This window comes from Dryobates pubescens, chromosome 12, assembly GCF_014839835.1.
Source record: "Dryobates pubescens isolate bDryPub1 chromosome 12, bDryPub1.pri, whole genome shotgun sequence".
NCBI classification, from domain to species: Eukaryota; Metazoa; Chordata; class Aves; order Piciformes; family Picidae; genus Dryobates; species Dryobates pubescens.
Genome location: NC_071623.1, coordinates 12,847,302 through 12,868,063, shown reverse-complemented (window position 1 = coordinate 12,868,063; position 20,762 = coordinate 12,847,302). Strand labels below are relative to the sequence as shown.

The window sequence follows — 20,762 nt, the reverse complement described above, 5'->3', positions numbered from 1 at the left end:
TTGTGATCTCTTTGCTCTTATTGAATAGTCCTTTTGTGTACATTGGACTTAGCTCTTTCCTCTCCATGCAGACTTTCACTCCTGCAGTTCTAATGTAAGCCAGAGCGTCTGTGACTGTAATTCTGCTGCTACATTTTCAGCATTGGCCTGAAATAAGACTTGATGATGTGTTGAGAACACCAGATACTCATTTCTGCCCTTTCTAATAGTTGAAATAATTTTCATTAGTGACCTGAGGGAGACAGATGTAGTTAGATAGCAGAAGTAGTATTGAATCACTCTTATCTGGGGAATAATAATGGAGGTGATGAAACATAATTAATGTTGGACCTAACACTGAAGAAATTCTCTTGCACCTTTCTAGCCAATATATAGTCTGAAGCTGTGGACTATTTTTAGAAACAGTCAGGAAGTTTCTTTTGATGCTGTAAAAGAATTTTGCAGCACTCCTTCTGTCAAATTTCCTTTGCTTTTCTGAGGGTAAGCTCATAGTCCAAACACTAATGTATATTTATTATTAGATGCTATGAATGTGAGTGTCAGAATTGTCATTTTTGTGTGTTTCAATGAACAGTGATGATTAAGGTGTGAATTAGCAGGGATGACAGTCTAAATTCTCTGTTTTATGTTGGCCATTACAATTGTGCTGTAAAGTAAAGCACAATGTTAGAATTGTGGAGAAAGATCCTGCAGTCATCTTGTTCTTATTTGTTGTAAACATTGAATCAAAGTATTGTACATGTAATTTTCTTTGTTTAGTTGCCTTGATGAGAATCCCACATTCTTTAAGACTTTAATATTCATGAATACTTACAGTAGAATTTATTAATGGCAAGAAACCTTAATTAATTTACTAAATCAATTAAATGTTCTTTAACCATCATTAGAACTTCTCAATCAACTGCTTACCAAAACAATTGAAGTGAGGCAATTATTTGGATAGCTGTTAGGAATCTTAATGTTGCAAAAGTGACATGGAAAAGTACTTAAAATATCTATGTCAATCAAAGAATTAAATAGAATAAAAAGCCAGTAAATAAAATAATCATGTTTGTGTCTTTGTTATCTAGTCAAGCTACAAGTAAGGAACTGTGACATGATGTCTGAAAAGCATTATTTAAAGGATATTATTCCTTCATCAAACTTCCACAGTTACAATAGCCTTCAAAACCAGCACAGTTTTTACTGAAGAGAAAAAAAAAGTATTTCCACTAATAATAGATTAGTGAAGAGAGCATGCTTCTTAAATAAGCTATAAAGAGGTACAGGGGGAAAAAAAGTGACTTCCTCAGCCACAGTGATATCTGAGAGCTAGGCTGTGATGTGCTCGTAAAGCTGAACAGAAAACTGACAGGGACTGCAAAATGCAGCTGGGGCAGAAAGATGCTCTGCAAAGGCTTCCTGGGTCAGGCATGAGGTGGAGCAGCCAGGAGGCTTGCAAAGCTTTGAAAAAGAGTGTATTCAACTTGGCTTATGGTTAATTTGCTTGCACTGTGCTGAATTCAGCTGGAGACCTGAGCAATTGGTTTGTAATTCACGGGCGAGACTTCAGAGATATTCTAAAGCAGAATGCACACAGAATAAGCCTTAAATGATAAAATAGATGTCAGAGTCATTCAGATTGCAGGTAACATTATCAAACCCTGCAGAAGCCAGACTTGTGCACCTTTATTACTGAATGATCGCTAACTTAGCCTATGGATAAGCATATCAAAACCATTCGTCATGCTGCTCTGGAAATAAGTGATGCAGCATGCAAGCCACAGTGCTCAGCTGTGGCTTCTCTAAGCTTGTCTATGCAAACTTGCATATCTTAACACTGAATGGTATTTTTACATATTCAGTAGCTCAGTGAAAATAAGTTCTGCATTCTTTCTGGCAGAATTGTTAATTGCCATAGTTTAACATTATTCTGAATTGTGTCTCTTAAACAGAAGAACAAAGGAAAAAAAATCTAGTGAAGTTAACAGGATAATTAAAATAGTTCCATCTTATGGTATGAGATCACCTGTGTGTCCCTCAGCACTGGTTGATTCATAGATTCATAGAATACCAGGTGGGAGGAGACCTCAAGGATCATTCAGTCCAACCTTTCAGGGTAAGAATATAATTTAAATGAGGTGGCCCAGCACTTGTCAAGCTGGGCCTTGAAACTGTCTAGTGCAGGGGAACCTACCACCTCCCTTGGGAGTTTATTCCAGTGTTGATGTTGACCTGAGGTGCATGATTAGGAGCAGAGATTCAGAAAGCTCATTACAGGCATTGAATATAGCATCTCCTAATAACTGGTAACACTGGCTTTTGAGTGCAAAATCAATACTCTGAATCTTTTATTCACAAGCATGGGGAAAGGTTGCTCTGCTTATTGAGACTGTAATTTTCATAATGCCAAAAGATGGTAACAATATGCGAATCGCTGCTGTAGGAGGCTATTCAGGCCATCCTCAGGCCTGAAGGAGTGGTTGATATTGATTGCATTTCCTCCAACCAATGCCATGAAACATCTAATATTTAAACTGCAGAAGTCTCTCTAATCTAAGAAAATTATTGTTAACCCTCTTCTTCATTAGAAATTGCTCAGAGCCTCTCTGGCATTGGTCTGCTTGTAGGAGGTGGTGAGTGATTGCCTTTGCAGTCCTCTTTGCTTTGCTTATTAAATTGTTGTTGTCTCAATTTTTGTTGCCTTTGTTCTTCCCTTCCACAGTTTATGTAAAGCTTTGGTTTAGTTTCATTGTGTATACAGTGATTGTAATCAGTCATTTTTACTTGTCACCACTGCAGTATAAAATAAATATCAGGGAATATTGGATGCTTTATCTGTAATTTCCTGTGTTTTAACTTATTTGGAAGCCTTGTACATTTTGTTGGACTTTCCTGAGTTAACTCTGTTTGGATGATAATTGAAATACCATTTTCCTTAGAATTCCTGATGCTCTCAACATTTAGTGCCCTCCTAACATAGATTTCTCTGTCAACTAATCAGCATGTAACTCAGTGGCACATCCAGCCTACAGTGAATACACATGGATGATCTGTGTTCTTCAAATTGATCCTATGAATCAGGGGACATCTATAAGTATGGGTTAAATACCAAAAAATATACCTTTATTTATATAAATAAAGTAATGGCTAAGTGAATTATGTCATGAACATCACTTAGATATCAGAATGACTCATGACATTTACTAAAAGGTGGCATCAGGCATCTATGTTTTAAATTCTTAAAAATATTCTTCAGAAACATTTTGCTTAGCAGATGAATCACAGAATGTTAGGGGCTGGAAGGGACCTCAAAAGATCATCTAGTCCAACTTCCCTGCCAGAGCAGGATCACCTATACCAGATCACATAGGAACACATCCAGGCAGGTTTTGAGTATCTCCAGAGAAGGAGACTCCACAACCCCCCTGGGCAGCCTGTGCCAGTGTTCTGTCACCCTCATAGTGAAAAAATGTATCCTCATGTTTCCATGGAATTTCCTATGCCTCAACTTCCACCTATTGCCCCTTGGGCATCACTGAAAAGAGCCTAGCTTCATCCTCCTAGCACTCACCGTTTACATATTTATAAACATGAATGAGGTCACCCCTTAGTCTCCTCCAAGCTAAAGAGCCCCAGCTCCCTTGGTGCCTCCTTGTGAGGAAGTCCATTGCTTCAACCAGGTGAGTCAAATTATTACTCTCCTCACACTTCTGCTGGATTATAGTCATAAGGAATTTTGAGGGTTTAATAAGAGGAATTAATTAATTTCAAGAGGAAATATTCCTTCAAGACTGTCAGGGGCATTCAGATTGTGAGCTGGTCTGTGTTCTTAAATTGTGTATGAGTCAGGCCTAGAGATTAATTGCAGGGATCCTGGGATATGCATGCAATATTTTTATATTAGATATGTCTTCTTCACAGAGACTTTCTTTTCTCCAGTACATTGTACATATTATAGATTCAAACCTTCATCTTTAGACGATCCTACTACCAATGCTACTATTAGAATTGCTCCAAATTTGGTATAATAAAAAAGAATTCCTCTGATTTAGAAAATCTTGACCCACTTAAGCAAGTAAAAATTTGATTGAAAATCAAATATTCTAGCATAAGCATATAGAAATGACCTTTTGAAGTTTCTCTTTCCTCTCTACCACTCCAGAAATGTCTGAAACCTCATCTGTCTTTCCCTTTGCTGAAACATGTCTGACCTGGAAACCCAAAGCATCAGCTTCCAGGCACATGCATAGATTCTGAACTTAGTAGACTTGCTCTTGCTGCAGGTTCCATATTGATTATAAGAGTTGCTATAGTTAGGCTGTACAGTCCTATCCTGAAGAAAATACTTACAGCCTCAGCATCATTTGAAAAGAGAATAATTTTGCCCTGAAAAATTAAATGTTCAAGTAAAATAGACATTTGTGGGTGTCCAGAGTTTTCTGAAAATTACTGAATTCTGGGTTGACTTGAAAATTACTGAATTCCAGGTAGTTCCAGTGCCAAACAAAGTGCTAGCCCAAGTTATGTTGACAGTTAAGTAACTTTTCCATTCATGTAGCACTCATGTCCTGTTTAGCAGAAACCACAGATCTAAAGCAAGGGTCTATCTTTCAGTGAATGAGTACAAAGATGCACTATATTTTCACAGTGACTGTCTCCAGCTGTCTTGGATGATAGCACATGATTTACAATAGATAGATGGACTACCATAGGTCAAGATGATAGATGAGAGTGGGTTTTTTTGGTTGTTGTTATTGCTCTTTAGGTTTTATTTTTTATCTACTAGCTTGATGGGCCCTGTCTAAAGGGTTCATGTGATGATGCCCATGACATTTTCCCATTGAAACCAATGAGCTTCTATCAGGGAAAGAACAATCGCTCCCGTCTGATGCAGGCTACATAGCAACAGAATAGGCAAGTTGTTGTTCACCAAGTTTGATAGTTTAGGCTGTACCTTTAAAAAAATTCCAAGCAAATCTACAGTTGGGTGTAAAAAGGAAAACAAAGATTATTCTAAACAAACTTCATTAGTCAGATGTGAGATGTACCATAGCAATAACTCTCACATTCTTTTCTCTCAGTCTCTCTCCGTCTCTTTCTGCTGGCATGCGTGCTGTCCTGGACAGAGAGAGACCTCTTACCAGCAAAACTTGAGATAAGCATTACTGACTTTCTAATGACACTTTTGGACTAACTGAAATTCCCCTAGCACCTTTCCTTTTCTCTTTTCTACTAATTAACCAGAGGAAAAAGGGAGGGGAGAGGTTGAGGGGAGGCAAGATGGAATCCTCCTGCCCAAGGAGGATTTCTGTGCTGCTTCTTTTTTGGTAAATACTTGTATAATGTAAATACTGTGGATTTTGGCGCATATTCGTTGCATTCCATTATTGCTGGTAAGATACAACTCCATTTCGCTTCCCCAACTGGGTTCAGCTGAGCTTTTGTTGATGTGTGTGGGTTAAACTGTCACACAAAGTCAAGCCACAAACTTATTTTTATAGAGCAATCTAGAGTATTTATATAGCAAAAAAAAAAGAAAGAAATGAGGAAGAGGGCATTGCTACGCAGAAGGCTATATCAATTGTTTGATGCTGATGATAAATGAAGTTGAGAGGTAGCATAGCCCAGCACTTCAAACACTTACTAACGCTATAGGCAGTAAAGTTGCAGTATGTGTGGATTTCATGAACAGAAATGATTTTTTAGTAACCCGATACTCAGGCTGAAAGCCCTGTCAGATCTCCTGTCCGACCTTGAAGAGGTCAGTGAGACTTGCACACAATAGATAAAACCATGAGGTTAAATTTTCTTTGAATGAAATTGTTCATCTGGTGTACTAAAGAAAGATAAAGCATTTACTCTTGTACTGAAGCTAATAAAACAATTAGCTAATTTTGGAGGGTGTTTTACTTTCCTTAAATAACAACTTTGGACATAAGATACTGATGTTGGTCCATGTCACCTGCTTCTGCTGGGTTTTATCTTCGGTAGTCAGGGCAGTTACTAGATCATTTCACAGTGTTAAATACAGCTGAGAATAAAGATGAGTTAATCTACCTGTTTTACACAAGAATAATATTCAGTTGAAATTAGACTTTTGTTTTAGCAGAATAATAATGAAAGTGTAAAAGACTATGCATGCGTGGTGAAGTATCTATTAAGATCTTACGCTTACCAATCTTATTTGAATAAACCAATTCGTTCAGAGGACACTGTGTAAAAACAGTGCTGACAATTTTTAAAGTAGAGGTTTTAAAAACTCTTTCTTTGAAACTACACAGAAGTTACCTATTCTTTCAACATTAACACAGAAGAACTTGTATATTCAGTTACAAAATATTGGTTTAAATCAGTTTTCTAACAAGAAGCACCACAGTTCTGCACTTGCAGCCCACAAGGCCAGTTGCATGCTAGTCTGCACCATGGCCAGCAGGTCAAGAGAGGTGAATTCTGCCACTTTGCTCTGGTGAGACCTCATCTACAGTATTGCATCTAGGTCTGGTGCCCTCAGTACAATAAAGACATGGACCTATGGAGTGGGTCCAGAGGAGAGCCAGAAAAATGATCAGGGGGCTGGAAGACTTCTCCTATGAGGACAGACTGAAGGAGCCTGGAGAAGGGAAAATTCTGGCAGACCTAATAGCAGCCTTCCAGTACCTGAAGGGGGCCTATCAGAATGCTGGAAAGGGACTGCTGACAAAGGCCTTTAGTGATAAGATGAGGGACAATGGTTTGAAATTACAGAAGAGTAGATTTAAGCTGAACATTAGGGGGAAGTTCTTTACCATGGGGGTAGTGGAACACTGGAACAGGTTGCCCAGGGAGGTAGTTGAAGCCCCATCCTTGGAGATATTTAAGGTGAGGCTTGACAGGGCTCTGAGCAACCTGATCTAATAGAAGATGTCACTGCTCACTGGAGAGCAGGTTGGACTAGATGACCTTTGGAGGTCCCTTCCAACCCAAACCATTCTATGACCCTATGAATTAGAGAGTCATGTGGTGACGACATTTAAGAGCTGTAAATGTATGCAGCCTATATTTGAAACAGTATAAATGCTGAATAATTATGTAGCTGAGAGCAAAGCCTGTGCCAGAGTTTAATGGTGGGAAACTGCTTTGTTTTGAATAGAGGCAACATGAATTGAAAATTTCTTGCAATGGGATCTCTTAAAAACACTTTAGGAATGACAAGGTAACAATCAGAACAATATGAAGGGCATATGAAAGATAACAAAGGTAAACATCATTGATTCAAACTTATTTTGCTGGCAAATATAAAACTGATATTTAAGAAAACTGAATAGTCACTTTAAAAATATTTTTATTCATTTCTATATGTTGTCATAATTAGGGGATGACTGTAGGGAAAGTTTGTGGTGGCAAAGGTTGGCTGCTTTTCCCTATGGCTTTTGTAGTGCTTTACCTAGACAGTAATTAATTGACAGAATGCAATCAATAACTAGACAAATATACACACTGTGCTTGGAGGTGGTTGATAGGATTTATGGTATGTGAGAATTTGTTACAATTTGTGTGGATATTGTTGCTCCTCTCTACAGGCCAAACCTGTTTGGCATACTGACACGCCCAGCAGCACAGCAGAGGCAGAGCTCTCAAGCTAGGGTGAACAAATGGGCCACAAACCAGCCGTGTCAGAAGCTAGACTGTTAACTAGATGCTTGAGGGAAAAACTCATGAGCTTTAAGGCTGTCTGTTGCGCTGATTTCCAGATTGATTTGAGGGTATACACAGCCCTTCTGACCTTTTGTTTCCTTGGATGAAAAATGACATTGATGTTGGGTGTAATGGTTATATCTGCAAGTGATTGTTCTGAGGAGTTGTTAGTTTTACATGGCAGATGAATTGCATAAACCACAACTGCTGTAATGATAAATCTTTCTGACTTGAAGCAGGAGAGGTGATCCTGCAAGCCATGTCTCTATAGTTTACGGCAGCATGATGCAAAAGCTTAGCACCAGCAAACCTGCTGCAGAACTACAGGCAGCACAGCTGTGTGACTGCAGGGCTGTGCCAAATGTGGAAAGGCAAAGCTTCAGAATTTGGAAATATCACTTGTTTCCTTACATGATTCTTCTGCTTTGAGGATGCAAAATCATAGAGCCTGGTGGGTACCATGCACTATATAAATATGTTCTATGTACAGGCACTACATTCAGTGTTCTGCATTTTAAAAAGTATTAAAAATTCCACTTCTATGAATATATTCTAATAGCCCTGCATCGTGGCATATTTCTTATTCAGTCTTCCCTACAAGTTTTGCCTTGAAAGAAAAAAGCAGCCCCAAATATAAAACCTGGGATTTCCAACCACTGAGTGCAAAAGAATAGATGGCAGCGCATGCTTAAAGTGAGCATGCAATGCTTTGTCTTCCTTTTGCATAGTACAAAGCTGGACATGACACGTCATATGGAATCTTTGGGGTTTGTAATGTATCTGTTGTTTGTTTGTTTTGGAGTTTGTTGTTTGGTTGGTTTGGGTTTTCTTAAAACAAAGAGGAGAACAGAAAACCGAAACCCATGAGTGGGACTTTTCCGAGATGTCAAGACAGGAAAATATTGAAGGTTTGGAATAATGACATGAGAGTTAAAGTTTGCAAGAAAAATGACAGAAGGGTCTGCAATAGTTACACATATGTTTTTACCAACCAGAATTCTGCTTCAGGCCTGGAATGAAATATGGGAGATGGACAGCAGTATAGCCTTCATGTGCATAGAAATAATACTCCTTAAGTATGGCTAGATGGAATGTGTAGTTAAGAATAAGAATCAGGTATTCAGAATCAAGTACTCAAGCATTACAAGACATGACATAGAAACATATGCTCCATTCCTAGAGACCAGTTATAAACAGAAAGCAAATGAGGAGTGTCATTTCCAATTCACATAAATATTTTTCAAACGAAATGTTTCAACACGGAGCTGAGATTCTCTTGTGCATACTGAGAGTCTTTTCCTCTCAGTTTTAGTTTTGTTCATGATTTTCTTACAACAATTCCACCATATGATAATGCCATTATTACCAATACCAGAGCTCCAATTAAATCCTACAGGATGAACCTGGAATATTTATATTGTACTGTAGGGTTACCACTACATTATGAGAAAGATAGTGGTTCTGGTCCAGCCAGTTCCACCACAATGAGCTAAGATACAGACTGATAGACCAGTTGTGAGGAGGTGACCACTAGCCACAGAGTGTGGCTAGTGGCCCAGACCTGTGGAGCCAGTGTCTATTTATTGAGATATACATGAATGTTACAGTTCCACTTTCCCACAGTGTGGTGGGTTGAAATTGCCCCCCAAATAAAATCACCAGACTAGCTACGTTGAAATCAAATGAAGCTATATTTATAACCACTCTAAAATCTAGAAATATGAAATGCAATGAATATGTACAAAATCTACAATATTTACATATATTTACAATATATGAACAGCACAAGAACCCCCCTGGACAAAACCAGGGGTTACCAACAGCTTCCTCCTCTTCCCTTCCCCTCTGTACACAGGACAAGAGAAAGAGAAAGCGCAGATGGTAGCTTGTTAGTACTTAGACACAACAAAGAAGGGAGCCAAGGTCAGCAAGCCAGCAGAAGCACCAGCTAGACTCTGCTAGAGCAAAGAAAGCAAAAAGAGAGTTAGTTCACACAACTAACTTTATGTTAGTAATCAGACCAATGGAATTATGTAAAACCTTACCACTATGTCCCCTTTTGCATTCAACAGTGATTTGTTTGCATTCTACCACTTTCCTACTCAATCTATGGAAAATTTTCCTAGGTACAGCCTAAAACTGCCACACATAGCCTATCCCCACTAAGCTCACTGTTTTATTTTACCAGGTGTTCTTCTCTCCAATTGCCTTCAAAGATTCAGCACTTTGTTGTTTTTCACTCACATGCTTTTCTCACACGGTTCGGTGGGTACAACATCTTTTATCACCTCCAGGGCCTCACAAGCATGAAGGCCATCTAAACATTTTGTTATTGTTCCTTTTTGGGTTTCCACATTGTACTATAAAATAATCACCTTTAAACCACATACAGAGCTATGGGGTTTAGTAAAATGAATTTTGGATCAGCTAGAAAGCTAAATTCCTCATCTTTGTTATGCCTGGCCCTGGAAATGTTAAATGTGATTTCATTTCTCCGTGTTCTCTCATTCTGTGATATTCCACTTCCTCCTTACATGGAAAATGATAAATATCTTTTGAAGTCAATTTAGCCTTGTGAATCACCATCAAGTTTTCAAGGTATTTGTTCACAGATTTTTTCTTTTTTCTATTTTTTTCTTTCCCCCCCACAATGTCTCTGTTCATTATTTTTCAGACACAATCAATGCAGTGGATGTATGAAATCAATGGACTGCCTCCAGAGACCACACTGCCTAAAAGGCTAGCGAAAGTTGTTTCCAGTAGCAGTTACAAAAGATCAGCCACGGTTCGACAGCGCAATTTTTTACGTGAAAATCTGAAACTTACAACTACTGGAGTATCCTCACCAATCAAGGGGGCACCTTTGGTCCTGAGGACTAAACAGAGAAAGTCATGACCAGTTAAATTTTTGCTTTTGTCAAATAAATTCTGCAGTTAAAAAGAAAATATGTTCTCTTTCTTTCTGCCTTTCTGTCTTTCTTTCTAATGTTTTTACGTTTTGGGCAGAAGGAGCTCTAGCAATATTCTTATTCTTCTCTGATGGATTTTGGATGCTTACCTAACTGTTTCTGTGTTTCACATAGATATCAGCAAGCTCTAATGAGAAAAAAAATCTTTGAGTTGAAAAAATATACCTGAAAGTAGGGGAGTTCAAGCTAATGCTTGGCTTTCTAGGGGATATTAGTCTGGTAAGAATCTAAAAGGAAACGTTAATGAATGTTCTGTGTGACCTATGCAAACCCAGCAAGCAAACCCAATCCACAATCTCTTACATGATAAAATCCTTACCCAAGCATTGCAGTGTTTTGCTAAGGTGAGATATGATTACAATTCCTATGTCCAGAGCTTGAATGCCTTTCTGATTCTCTTGCTTTGGGAGGTTTCATTAATTAATGCTTTGTCTAAGATAAGAATCCTGATTTATTCATCCCACACCTCATCTAAATCTTAGATAAATACATATAACATAGAATGAAAATAAAGGTCCTGCTTCAGTATGTATGTTGAGGAAATTTTAGAGAGTGCTTTAGAGTATTGAAATATAGATGGCTATGAAAAGCCAGATTTTATGTGATGTTTCATTGTTGTTGTTTTTCCCCTAACATAAGCAGAAGTACAAAATCACAAAAGGTTAGGGATTGGAAGGGACCTCCAGCAATCATTGAGTCCAACTCCCCTGCCAAAGCAGGATCACCTAGGGCAGGCCGCACAGGAATGCATCCAGGTGGGTTTTGAAAGTCTCCAGAGAAGGAGACTCCGCAACCTCTCTGGGCAGCCTGTTCCAGTGCTCCATGACCCTCACCCTAAAGAAGTTTCTCCTCATGTTGAGGTGGGACCTTGTGTTGTTCCTTGTCACTGGTCACCACCAAAAAGAGACCATCACCTTCATCTTGACACCCACCCCTCAGGTGTTTATAGATGTTGATAAGATCCCCTCTCAGCCTTCTCAAGACCAAACAGCCTGAGGTCTCTCAGTCTTTCTTCACAGGAGAGATATTCAAGCCTCCCAGCCATCCATGTAGCTATACATTGGACTCTCTCCAGCAGATCCCTGTCTGTCATGAACTGGGGAGCCCAAATTTGGACCCAGTATTCCAGGTGTGATCTCACCAATTCCAATGAACCAGAAGTTCCATTCACATTGTGTTTCCATTTCTATTCTTCCCATCCACAGGTGACTTTAGGTGGGTATTCAGGCTTTCTTTGCTGTCGATGTAATGTGATCTTACATATTTTGTAAGATCACTGGATGGGAGGTGATTGTGACTGTGCCTTTGTTTTTGATAGTGCAATGTACTTTAACAACAAGAGAAAAAAAGCCTGGTGCAGATTAAGTGCTGTCTTGGCACAAATACAGAATGAGGATCTTTGCTCAGGAAGGTGGGGCCTGAAAACAACCTCTGTAGGTCAGTGCAAATGACCAACAATAAAACCATTTTACCACAATGTGCTTCAAGGCTTCTTTTATGCCTATTTTAGAGAAGCTATTACAGAAAATGTTTGGAACATATAAACCAGCAATGGCAGTGTTTAATATCTCCTTTTAAATGCAGTGTGCCCCATTTGGGTCAGAAACCAGGTAATCTGAAGCAAGAACAAAATCTGCCTTACAAATGCAGCACACATCACAGGAAAGAGATCGTCAATAATGATATCTGGTATGTATCCAAACCACAAGAAGCTTTTGCAATATTTATCTTCAGTGCTACTGGGACCACAAATACAGACAGATTTCTTAGGAAGGCTCTATGCACAAATGAAACAAGTACATTCTAGAACTGTAAGAAATCAGAATTTATGTATCAGAAAGATCCAGTGGTTTCACAGCTGATTTTTGGTGTCAAAGTGTCCTGAAGGGTCATACCCCCAAACATTCCCTAGCCCAGACAATGGCTAAGCACCTGCAAAAGTGCTTACCTGGACAGATTTTGGGGTCCAGATGGCCAAGGCAAATGTATAGCACATGCGATTAACATTGTAAGCACCCCTGAATGTGCAAACCTGGACCCTTCCTGGGGTCCAGATAAACATGTACCATGTGTAATTAACTTTGTAACACAGCTGTGAGCTATGTGTGCCCCTGGCCATGTTTTGATATGCTCCATCCCATAGGTCCAGTTATCAGGGCATTAATTGTCTTGGGACAGTATTTAAACCAGCCAAGAAGTCAGGCAGCTTGCCTTGTTCTCACCCAGACAGCAACAAGAGCCAAATGCTGCCCAAGTAGCAGCTGGGGGCCTGCTTACCACAAAGAGACAAGAGCCAGATGCTGCCTGAGTAGCAGCTGAAGAACCTCCTCTAGCAGACCAACAACTTCACCCAGGCCTTGCACCTGGACCAAGGCAGAAAGGGGAAAAGCTCCTAGGGAACTGAATCCTAGAAGAGGCTGCAGCCCAGTGATGGAGCACACGAGAGAGAGGCCCCTAGCTCTCTCCAAGCCAAGGACAAGCTCCAGACTGTGACCGGGGCATGACAAGAGAGAGTCCCTTAGCCCTCTTTCAGCCAAGGACTGCTTGAATTCTAGCCACAGCATCTAGGAAGATACCAGACAGAGGAGCAAGTCATGAGTCCCCAGCTAATCTGCCACGGAATCCCATTTGTGGGAAAACCACAGATCACAGCACCTGTGTTTCCAGTTTGAACTGCTGTATTGGAAATGTTAGATCTGTGCTGAAATCATTTAACTGTCTTTATATGTGGAATGTAATGCCCACAACCAAACAACTGAACCTGTGAATACATGTTGTAAATAAGTTATGGTGGTGTTTGAAGATTCCACTGCCAGGAAATATTAATTATAAAAGACATATATTTTTATATTACAAAGCAGTGACAGCTTTGTAAAAGTTTTGTGTTCCTTGCTTTGCCTTTTTATTTTCCTTCTGTTAAATTTTGCTTTCTTTTTTAAAATAGAATTGGTTTGCAGGATGCTCAAAACCTTGTAATTTCACCAGAGGTGGATCAACACGTGGCAAAAAGGTGAGTGGCTTAAAAATCAAATGGTGCTCACTGGAGAATTTTTATTTCACACTATGCTTGCCAGCACTTGCTGCTGCATATGATAGATTTTCAAATTCTACCCTATGTTTCAAACATTCCAAAAAATCCATAGGCATATATTATGCAATAAGATAATTTCAGAGAGGCATTTTCAAAGGTGCAGCTTATTTATGGTATTTGTCTTCAAAGCATAATCTATGCTTTCTGGACCACTTACAGGTGTGGGGTTTTTTTTCCAATGTGTACACAGTCACTCATGGGTTATGCAAGATATCATCAAAGGGTAGAATGGCTTGAATTGGAAGGGACATTAAAGATCATCTACTTCCAACCTCCTTGCTGTAGGCAGGGACACCTCCCATGAGACCAGGTTGCTCAAAGCCTCATCCAGTCTGGTCTTTAAACCTTTGATGGATGAGTGTCCCCATCTTCTCTAGGAAGCCACTGCAGTGTCTCACCATCCTCATAGTAAAGAACTTTATAATATCTAATCTAACTGTGCCTTGCTTTTGTTCAGAACCATTGCCTCTTGTCCTGTCACCACATGCCCTTAGAAATAGTCCCTTTCCAGCTTTCCTGTAGGTCCCCTGCAGGTATTGGAAGGCCATTCTGAGGTCTCCCTAGAATCTTTCCTTCTCCAGGCTGAAAAGTCCCAACTCCATCAGCCTGTCCTCATTGGAGAGGTGCTCCAGACATCTGGTTATCTTTGTGGCTCTCCTCTGGATTGTCTCCAACAGATCCATGTCCTTCTTATGTTGGGGGATCTAGAGTTAGAGTACTTCAGGTGGGGTCTCACCAGAGCAGAGAGGCAGAATCACCTCCCTTGACCTGCTGGCCACACTTCTTTTCATGCAGCCCAGGATACAGTTAGGTTTTTGGTCTGCCAGCACGCATAGCAAGGTCATGTAAAGTGCCTCATGAAAGACCACCCTCAAGTCCTTCTCTGCAGGGCTGCTCTCAATCTACTCATCACCCAGTCTGTATTTGTGCTTGGGATTGACCCAGTGCAGGTGCAGGACCTTGGACTTTGCCTTGCTGAACTTCATGAGGTTGGCATGGCAACCTCTGGAGGGCATCTTTGTGGCCCTCCTCTGGACTCACTCCAATAGCTCTGTGTCCTTCTTATGGTGGGGACACAAGGGATAATGCAAGGGATAATTTAATCTCTTAAAGACAAACAATTTCTCAGCAGCAGCATTAGATGATTTTCAGAATGATCAGTCTTGTTCATTCCTTGCTCTGTACTTTTTACTAGAATTACTGAGCCTTGTGGAAAATCTTGAAAGTTCAACTTAGGGAAGGAGTTTTTAATTTATTTAAACTTGGATAATTCAGTCCAAAGCTTTTAAAGCCACCATTATATCTGAGCTTCAGAACATTATGATCAATGGCTCAATGTCCAGGTGGAGTTCCTTGGGGATCTGTCCTGGGTCCAGTGCTGTTTAACATCTTTGTCAGTGATATGGACAGTGGCATTGAGTGCATCCTCAGCAAGTCTGCTGATGACACCAAGCTGTGCGGTGCAGTTGACTCGCGTGAGGGAAGGGATGTCGTGCAGAAGGATCCTGACAGGCTTGAGAAGTGCACCAGTGCACTCTGCTCTTGTGAGACCTCACTTTGAATACTCACCATAAGAAGGACACAGAGATGTTGGAGTGAGTCCAGAGGATGGCTACAATGATCCGAGGGCTGGAACAATTCTGTTGTGAGGACAGGCTTAGGAAGTTAGAGCTGTTCAGCATAGAAAAGGGAAGATTCTGAGGGGACCTTATTGCTGCCTTCCAGTACCTGAAGGGGTCCTACAGGAAGGCTGGATAAGGACTTCTCATAAGAGTGGCCAGTGATAGGACAAGAAGGAATGGCTTTAAGCTGAGGGAGAGTAGGTTTAGACTGGATCTAAGGAAAAAAAATTTCACTACAAGGGTGGTGAGACTCTGGCATAGGCTGCCCAGGGAGGTTGTGGATGCTTCTGCCTTGGGGATGTTCAAGACCAGGCTGGATGAGGCCTCGAGCAGCTGAGTCTAGTTGAGAGGTGTCCCTGCCCATGTCTGGGAGGTTGGAGTAGATGATCTCTATTTGGCTAACCAGCATAGTCGTCACCACCTGTTTGTTTATATTGCTTTCTCACTTGTCTCTGTGCAATGTGGAACTGGTTACCCTGGGAATGGAGTCCACATTTAAATTGATACTAAAATCCTGTGCAGCTTCTGCAACTATCTAGCTTCTGGTTTAATGTGACATGTCCAGTAGTGAGGACAGCCTGCCCTAGAGGGTTGCAGGAGTGTACAGGCAGAGCACTAGCTTCAAAACAATATGAAAGCAATCAAATTTCTAACTGTTTGATCTTTGAATGAGCTTTATTTGGCACAATACCACATAGGAGAATGACACAGGGATAATTCAGAAATGTGTGCAGGATGCCTGCTACTATTGGCTGAGCTTGGGATGGGTTTTGATGCCACAGAGATTTCAAGATTGCTTGCTCTACCCATGTCTGGCTAGCCATGGTATCAGTGATGCTGCAAGACAATTTTAAGCCTGTTCTCACTAGTTATAAAAAGATTTTAGAGTTTCAAGAATACTAAGAGCCTAACATTAACTCCTGTGACAGTGCAGATTTGGTCTGACTGGAGAATTGAGAGGTAAAGACTGCTTTAAGCACACAAAGTAATCATGGTCAGGTAAAGAGCACATTTTGACATTGGGCCATATACATTTCTACTGCTAGCTGCAAAGAAAGGTATTAGTTTAAGAGAGCCCTTTGGGATTGGAGCCAGGTTTGCCGGGCGCATAATGCTGAACCAACAATGTCCCTACTTGAGTGAAATAACATGGGAGCAGCCAAATCTGAGCATGCACTTTTTTCTCTTTAATCACAAACCTACACTGTCAGAAGAAATGGAAGCTTCTGACTCATCCTGCATATAGCAAACACCAGGGAAGAAAAAATAAAAAGGCAGCTCAATATTAATAAATATTCCTAGGAGGAAGGCTTAGCATTTAGAATAAGACAGAAAATCCCAGGCTTTGCCTTACTATTTATTTGTTTATGAGAGGTTTAATAATTTTATTTCTCCCTGCAGTGACTGCTCATTTTAGAATAAATGACTGAACAGTGCTTTACTGCTGACACAGATCACAGTTTGTTACTAATAGAATGTTAACTGTTTTTTAAGTAACTCTGAATAAACCTGCTGATCCATAGAAGATTCATCTAAAAAGGAATCCAATTAATCTACTAGCTTTTCTGCTTCCACTGACATGAAACATATTCTTCTGCAGTTTACTGCAGCTATTGTAATACCCATAGTGTCAAATTTCTTCTGGTAGGATATTTTGCATTTTGAAACCATGGCACAGTGACAATGTGGTGAGGGCATGGCAGGGTGAGGATGCCAAGGTCATTGCACAGAAATCTGTCCAAATAGCACTGCTTGGTGCACTGTGTCAGGAGTATCTTTGAGGTGTTTTTGGTTGTTGTGGGTTTTTTCCCCCCTCTCTCTTTATTCCAGGATTTACCTATTTTCTGCAAAATACTCAGTTTCTCATTGTCAAACAAAATAATTGTTATATCAGTGGAAAACCTGGTACCTCACTATTCAATCTATCATAGGAATACAGAAGATGCCACCAAATCCTTCTGGAAAAAGTCCAAAGGAGAAAGGAAAATGAGAGGTATAGAGAAGGTTAAGACAACAATGTAAATTCCTACTGTATATTAAATGAACAGTGTTGGAATTCATCCGGTGAGATCCAATTTACCAATCTGTCTAAAAGTCAAAGGCTCATTTTTCATATTACTAATAATGGAATTATTAGTAATGAGACCCCAACACTTCCTGAGTGTCTTTGTTGTAGCCTGCAGGCCTGATACAGTGAATATAAAGTATGAAAGGTATCTGTGTTCTGATGCCACTTCTCCTCAGTCCTGCTTATTTTATGCAATAATGAAGCTCAAAATGGACACTGCAAATTAAGGAAACTCTGCAACTGTCATTCTCAAAAAGAGAAACAACAGCTTCAACCCACAAATTTCTCTAAGAACAGCATCTCAGAAGATGAGGTTTTGTTTTGAAGCATCTGGGCTGTGAAAAAAAATATTCTTGATGGCCTGTTAATAAACAGACTCCAAGATAAGGTGTTCTTTGATGGATTTAGGGTGATTTTTTTTTTTCCTAGCACTATTTAGGTTTAAGTGTCATAGAATTATAGAATTATTTGGGTTGGAAGGGGCCTTTAAAAGTCATCTACTTCAACCCTCTTCAATGAGCAGGGACATCTTCAACTAGATGATGTTGCTCAGAGCCACATTCAATTTGATCTTGAATATTTCCAGGCATGGGGCATATAGCACCTCTGGGGGCAAGCTGTTCCAGTGTTTCAGCACTCCCACGATAGAAAAATTCCTTCCTTCTCTCTAGTCTAAATTTATCCTCATTTAGTTTAGAACCATTTTTCTTTGTCCTATGGAAATGCACCATATTAAAAAACAATTAAACCTGTCCCCATCTTGCTCATGAGCCCCATTTTAAGTATGGAAAGGCCCCAGTAAGGCCTCTCAGAGTCTCCTCTTCTCCAGGCTGAACATCCCAACTCTCTCAGTCTTTCTTCATGGGAGAGGTGCTCCAGCCCCTGATCATTTTTAGTGGCCCTTTCTGGACCCACTCCACAGATCAACGTCTGTCTTGTGCTGAAGACTCAAGAGCTGAAAGCACTACTCCAGATGAAGTCTCACCAGATCAGAGTGGCAGAATCACCTTCTTCAACCTGCTGGCCACACATCTTTTGATAAAGCCCAGGATACGTTTGATTTTCTGCATTGCAAGAACACTTCCAGCTCATATCCAGCTTTTCATCCACCAATACTGTCAGGTCCTTCTCTCCAGGGCTGCCCTCACTCTCTTCAAACCCCAGCCTGTACTGATAATGGAGATTGCCCTGACCCCTGCAGGTGCAGGACTTTGCTCTTGGAATTGCTGACCCTAATAAGGTTTGCATGGATCGTCTTTTTAAGCTTGTCCAAGTCCCTCTGGATACTATCCCATCCCTCAGGTGTGACAACTGCTCTACACAGTTTGGTGTTATCTGCAGATTGCTAAGGGTGCATTTGATCCTACTGCCTATTAAACAGTACTGGTCCCAGTACAGACCCCTGAGGGACACTACTTGTCACTGATCTCTATCTGGACATTGAGCTCCCTGTATGTGACCATTCAGTCAACTCCTTATCTGCCAAACAGTCCACTCCTCAAATCCATATCTGTCCCATATAAAGAGCAGATTGTTGTGGGGAATCATGTAAAGGCCTTGCAGAAGTCCAGACAGATGACATCTGTAGCTATTGCCTTGTTCACTGATGTAGTTGCTCCATCATAGTAGGCCACTGTGTTGATCAGGCAGAACTTCTTAGTGAAGCCATTATGACTGTCTTGAATCACCTCCATGTCCTACATGTGTGTTAGCATACTTAATTGGACCTGTTCCACAATCTTCTCAGGCACAGAGGTGAGGCTCCCATGTCAGTAGTTCCCAGGCTCCACCTTTCTACTCTTTTTTAAAAGTGGGTGCAAAGTTTCCCCTCTTTCAGTTGCTGGGGACTTCACCTAACTACCACAACTTCACAAATATTATGGAGAGTGTCTTGGCAACTGCATCAAACAATTCCCTCATAAGTATTATGGCTGATACGTGTAATCATGGAATCACAGAATCAAACAGATTGGAAAAGACCTCAGAGATCATCGAGTCCAACTTATTACCTAACACCTCATGGCAACTAAGCCATGGCTTCAAGTGCCATGTCCAATCCTTTTTTTAACACCTCCAGGGACAGTGACTCCACCACCTCCCTGGGCAGCCCATTCCAATGGTCAATTACTCTTTCTGGGAAGAACTTTCTCCTTACCTCAAGCCTAAACTTCCTCTGGCACAGCTTGTGACTGTGTCCTCTTGTTCTGTTGGTGGTTGCCTGGGAGAAGAGACCAACCCCCACCTGGCTACAACCTCCTTTCAGGTAGTTGTAAAGAGCAATAAGGTCTCCCCCAAGCCTCCTCTTCTCCAGGCTAACCAACCCCAGCTCCCTCAGCCTCTCCTCATAGGACTTGCACTCGAGACCTCTCACCAGCCAGTGTTTAATATATTGGGCACATCTGAAACACTTCTGACTGGCTAATACCAATGGAGAAAACAAACCCAAAGATCTTAGGTCACCAACCTGTGCTGCCAACATACAAAGTCCATTTGCCAACAGTTCTCTACAGCGTGTGGTATGTTATGGAGTTAACATATCTACATCTAATGCAGGAATGAGTTATTTTTATTCTTGCAAAAGTGTGCACATGGAAAGTCAAGATGAATGTGCCAGGCAGTCAAGTGCGTGCTCCAGCATTCAGAACCTGTGTATGGGTAGTGGGTTGAATGCATGGCAAATACACAGACAGCACTGACTAAGCAGCCTTGCATTGCTTCTGGCAGAAAGTGTTGGCATCAAATACAAAACGCTGGATTTTAAAGTGGGTTTTTTTTCTGAGCCATGCAGCTACCTGGATAGTGTTAATTAGTACTTGTATCACATTCATCATTGTCTTTTTTCTGCACTGTTTGTTGTCTTAAAAAAAACAACAACACAAACCAACCAACCAACAACGAAGACAACAAAATAAATCCAATCCTCCAAAAATGGCTACTTTGCCCAAGTCTGAGTCTCACCAGTTATTCATTATAAAACAGTTCTTAGTGAAACTGAATCTAAATTGCATAGGAGAGAGATTATAAAGGGGAGACACAGATAAGCAAGTGTGCACCTGCAGAATTAAATTGTACTGTATAGCAATTAATTCTAAGGAAAATTCTTTTGCCTTAGAGAGCAGTACCTAAGCATGGTGGCTATGATCATTGCCCTGTTGAGAATGAATTCTTAGGCAACATGGTGTTAACTGTACTGAGGCACAAATAGGCTGTAGATATATTAGATTAGCTCATTAAAAATATTGTTAGTTGAGGGTGCAACATCTGTAAGAGCTGTTTGGCCGTTTGCAGGTCAGAGAAGTCAAACTCCTCGAGTTCAGTGCCAAGAAGTGTCTGGAATTGCAATGCTCCTCTGTGCT

General features: G+C 40.6%; 1 protein-coding gene across 1 annotated transcript in view; it reads left to right on the top strand.

The window, feature by feature from the left end:
- Positions 1-10,552, top strand: part of CFAP47 (cilia and flagella associated protein 47) — a 275,659-nt gene extending 265,107 nt beyond the window's left edge. Inside the window, 1 exon segment of the mRNA XM_054165734.1 lies at positions 10,331-10,552. Coding sequence (XP_054021709.1) covers positions 10,331-10,552 — 222 coding nt within the window.
- Positions 10,553-20,762: the final 10,210 nt, after the last annotated feature.